Source organism: Zea mays, chromosome 8, assembly GCF_902167145.1.
Source record: "Zea mays cultivar B73 chromosome 8, Zm-B73-REFERENCE-NAM-5.0, whole genome shotgun sequence".
Lineage (NCBI taxonomy): Eukaryota > Viridiplantae > Streptophyta > Magnoliopsida > Poales > Poaceae > Zea > Zea mays.
The window spans coordinates 103,440,113-103,444,111 of NC_050103.1; the positions used below are offsets into that span (position 1 = coordinate 103,440,113).

Sequence of the window (3,999 nt, forward strand, 5' to 3'; positions counted from 1 at the left end):
ATTAAAGAATATGGGAGATTAAAACTCCCCCCATTCTTGGGTGAGATGCATGTCTCCCTCCATATAGTGAGTCTTGGAAGGTGGTTGGATCACTTAAACCCCCTAAAGTATATGGGGTGGGGGTAGGGGTGGTAAGGATCACGATCTAAATGTCCATTTACAAAAAGATAGAGCTCTTAAATAATTCTAGTTTAAAAATGAATAGGAATAGAGTCTGATTTTAATATGATTACATCCTTAAAGTTTACGGTGTAAAACTAGAGACTATTTCCACCAAAGGGGGAGTTTTGGGGTTAACCATTGGAGGTGGTCCAAAGAGCATGTTCGAATCCTTCGTAACAGATTTTTTCTGATGAAGCTAAAGATAGAATCATATTGTGCACGGCGCGACACAAAAGTTTACTAAAGAGAATATTTATCTCTTATGAACTCGTAGATTAGATGCATTTCTAAGGATTTTTTTATTTCTCAGAAAACAAAAAATAAAGTGTCAAGTCCCGTCAAATTTAATATCTTTATTTTCATGAATTTTTTTTGTCTATCCGGCACATTCATGATATGCCCCTACTACTCATTACTCATATGTGTTTTGAAATTGGAACTTTTTGAAGAAACTTTATACCCCGTATCTATGAAGTGGGAATTCTTACGGGATCCATTTGACAACGGGCGGACACAATAGTATTCCGTACTAAATTTTTGGCTTTTGTTATTTTTTTTATTAGAGTACCATGACATAGCGCTTTATCGTCATATAAAACTACAGCCGCGCACAATTGTCCAACACTCGGAACAGGGCTGAATCCAGCGACAGCAACCTAGAAGTATGGCAGACGAAGCAGAGCAGAGCAGAGCTCATCTGCTCCCGGCTCACTCCTCCGGCTCGGCGGCCGGGTCGGCTAGTGTGGGCAGCACAGGGTACTTGCGCGAGAAGCACGCGTCGCAGTAGTCCCTCGACTCTTCGCCGTAGATGCTGTGCAGCTTGCCCAGCGAGAGGAAGGCGAGTGAGTCGCTGCCGATCTCCCGGCGCACGCCATCCATGTCCATCCGATTGGAGATGAGCTCGCCCTCGCTCGGCGTGTCGATGCCATAGAGGCAGGAGCCCACAACTGGTGGGCTCGCGATCCGCATATGCACCTCCCGCGCGCCGGCGTCTCGGAGCAGCCGCACGATCTTGCTCGAGGTGGTGCCGCGCACCAGGGAGTCGTCCACGACAACGACGCTCTTGCCGGTGATGACGCCGCGCACGGGGGCGAGCTTCAGCTTCACGGCGAGGTCCCGGATCGCTTGCGTCGGCTGGATGAAGCTGCGGCCGCTGTAATGCCAACGGATGAGACCCTGCTGGAACTCGAGCCCCGACGCGCGTGCGAACCCGAGCGCGGCGTAGAAGCCCGAGTCAGGCACCGGGATGACGACGTCGGCGCCCGGGGCAGGGGACTCCTCGGCCAGCGCCTGTCCGAAGGCGGTACGGCGCTCGTGAACGGCGTGCGAGAACACCACCGAGTTGGGCAGCGAGAAGTAGATGTGCTCGAACACGCAGGCGCGCCGGGGGCGGTGCGGGAGGAGGCAGGCCGAGGCGACCGACATGTCGCGGCGGTCGACCATGACCACCTCCCCGGGCTCCACCTCGCGCTCGTAGGTGGCGTCGATGAGGTCCAGCGCGCAGGTCTCCGACGCGAAGACGACAGCGCCGTTCCGGCGGCGGCCCATCACCAGCGGGCGGAACCCATGTGGGTCGCGCACGGCGAAGAGCTTGTCGGCCGTGAGGAACAGGAGCGAGTAGGACCCCGCGAGGCGCTCGCAGGCGTCGCAGACCCGGGCGAGCAGGGGCCGCGACAGCGACGTCGCGATGAGGTGGAGGATGACCTCCGTGTCCGAGGACGTGTTGAAGATGGACCCCCTGGCCTCGAGCTTGTTCCGTAGCGCCTGGTAGTTGACGAGGTTGCCGTTATGCGCCACGGCGACCTGCCCGAACCGGTACCCGGCCAGGAACGGCTGCACGTTGCGCAGCGAAGCGGCGGCGCCGGCCGTGGAGTAGCGCACGTGTCCGATGGCGGCGGGACCCGGGAGCGAGGCGAGCCGGGACGGGTCCCCGAACACGTCGGCCACGAGACCCAGCCCGGTAACGGACTTGAGCTTGCCGTCCCCGCCCACGGCGACGATCCCGGCCCCCTCCTCCCCGCGGTGCTGCAGCTTCTGCAGCCCCAGATAGCACAGCGACGACGCGTCCGGGTCGCCCACGACCCCGACTAAACCGCACTCCTCGCGCGGGTGGTCATCCGCGTCCTCATCCACGCCGTAAGAGAACGGGGTGACGCGGTCGGGCAGGAGCGCCCGGGCCGCCGCCTCACGCCGGCCGGAGCCACAGTGCAGCGAGAGAGGAAACGGACTCGCAGAGTACCTGAGCTGGTGCCGGTGATAGGTTGCGTGGTGGTGGAGGAGTCGGGACGTGCACGTGGCGGCGGCGGTGGTGGCGGCGGCGACAATTCCCATTTTTTTGATATGGACGGGATTGGTCGATTGGGGCGGGCGGCGGGGCGAGGCGAGGCGAGGGCACACGGGGTGATGAGCCTCTCCCGCTGCGCGTCAAGGGGCCAGATTTAAAAAGGTTTCCTTGGTGAGTGCCTGGCTGCCGCTGGATTAGGTCGGCACAATCGTATCTCCTATTCTCCTGCCGTCGCTGCGGTCAGCCGAATTTATAGTGCTGTGGACCCGACCAGCACCAGCAGGATGAGTTGACTCGATAATGCACAGTCAATACAGAGCCTATGGGCCACGGCCACGGCCCCAGGAAGTACGAGTATACGAAATTATGCATGGGCCGTGCTAAAACTCGACCCACGAAACTATACACAAGTACAAAGGCCCAGTTTTGCTGCAAGACGATGATGGCCTCGTTCGTTCCTACGGCTACAATCAGCCCACGCACCACCAGCAGTAGGCAGACAACGGCCACGCCACATCTGAATGCCTGCCTCCCAGCTACTTCTTTTCTTAAAAACACAGCATCACTGTTTTTTTTTCTTGTTTACGGAATAGTTATTTAGTCCCTTATATATCGTTCAAGTCTAATTTCATTCTTGAACTTTTAAAAATTGCTGTTTCAGTCCTCAAATTATATTTTTTAGGCTCCGTTTCATGTAGAATTAGCGAAGTAAACATTACAGTCCTCGAACTTTGCATTGCACTTTGGGTTCGATTTTGGCCTTAAACTATCAAGCACATTTTATTTCTATCCTTGAACTTCCCTAGTTCATGCATGAAATTAAGCTCAAAATATGAAGTTTGAAGACTGGAACGATCACTTTACTAGCTCTAGAATATATAACCTAACTTATTTTAAACTAAATATTAGTTCAAAATAAATTAAATTATGAATATATTATACTCTCAAACAGACAGATTCTTACACATAAATATCTTGAGTCGATTGCTTCCTCCTCTTTCCAACGAAAAGGTTCTTTCAAACCACCCTCGATTTTTCGCACTCGTCTCATTCACATCCCCCACACCACCACATCATCTTCTGTGAAACTGATTTTCTAAACTCCTCAATTTTTAAACCATTTGTTTTCCATACGTGTTTTGATGGCAGCTTTTGTTAATATGATATTATGTCAGCGCATCGGCTACAAGAGTAAATTGGACCGCGTCAATAGCTCAAGGGATAAACTGAACTATATTTTTTTTCCCGAAAATTGTCTATATGTTTTGAAAATATGCATTGAAAATCTTAAAGTTGTATTTAGTCATAGAAAATTTGATTTAGCTCAAAAGAATCTGAATCTAGTTTCATTGTTTTCCTAAAATAATTCTATATCTTATGGTGCCTAATTAATTTGGAATTGATTAAATCTTATATGAAGTTGTTTTGATGTTTATTTGCTAGTATATTATCTCGTTATTTATTATAATAAGGCTAAGTTGATGAGCAAGTTACTTTGATGAAAACACAAGTGCCATGTAGCCACATTAAACTTGATGGTGCTTAGTATGACC

The 3,999-nt window shown here is 51.4% G+C and overlaps 1 protein-coding gene across 1 annotated transcript; it reads right to left on the minus strand.

Annotated features, from left to right (window-relative positions):
• Positions 1–721: 721 nt before the first annotated feature.
• LOC103635621 (amidophosphoribosyltransferase, chloroplastic-like) lies at positions 722–2,639 on the minus strand. The gene has a single exon (NM_001323269.1). It carries the CDS (start codon positions 2,491–2,493, stop codon positions 871–873), a length of 1,623 nt encoding a protein of 540 aa, NP_001310198.1. The 5' UTR covers positions 2,494–2,639; the 3' UTR covers positions 722–870.
• Positions 2,640–3,999: the final 1,360 nt, after the last annotated feature.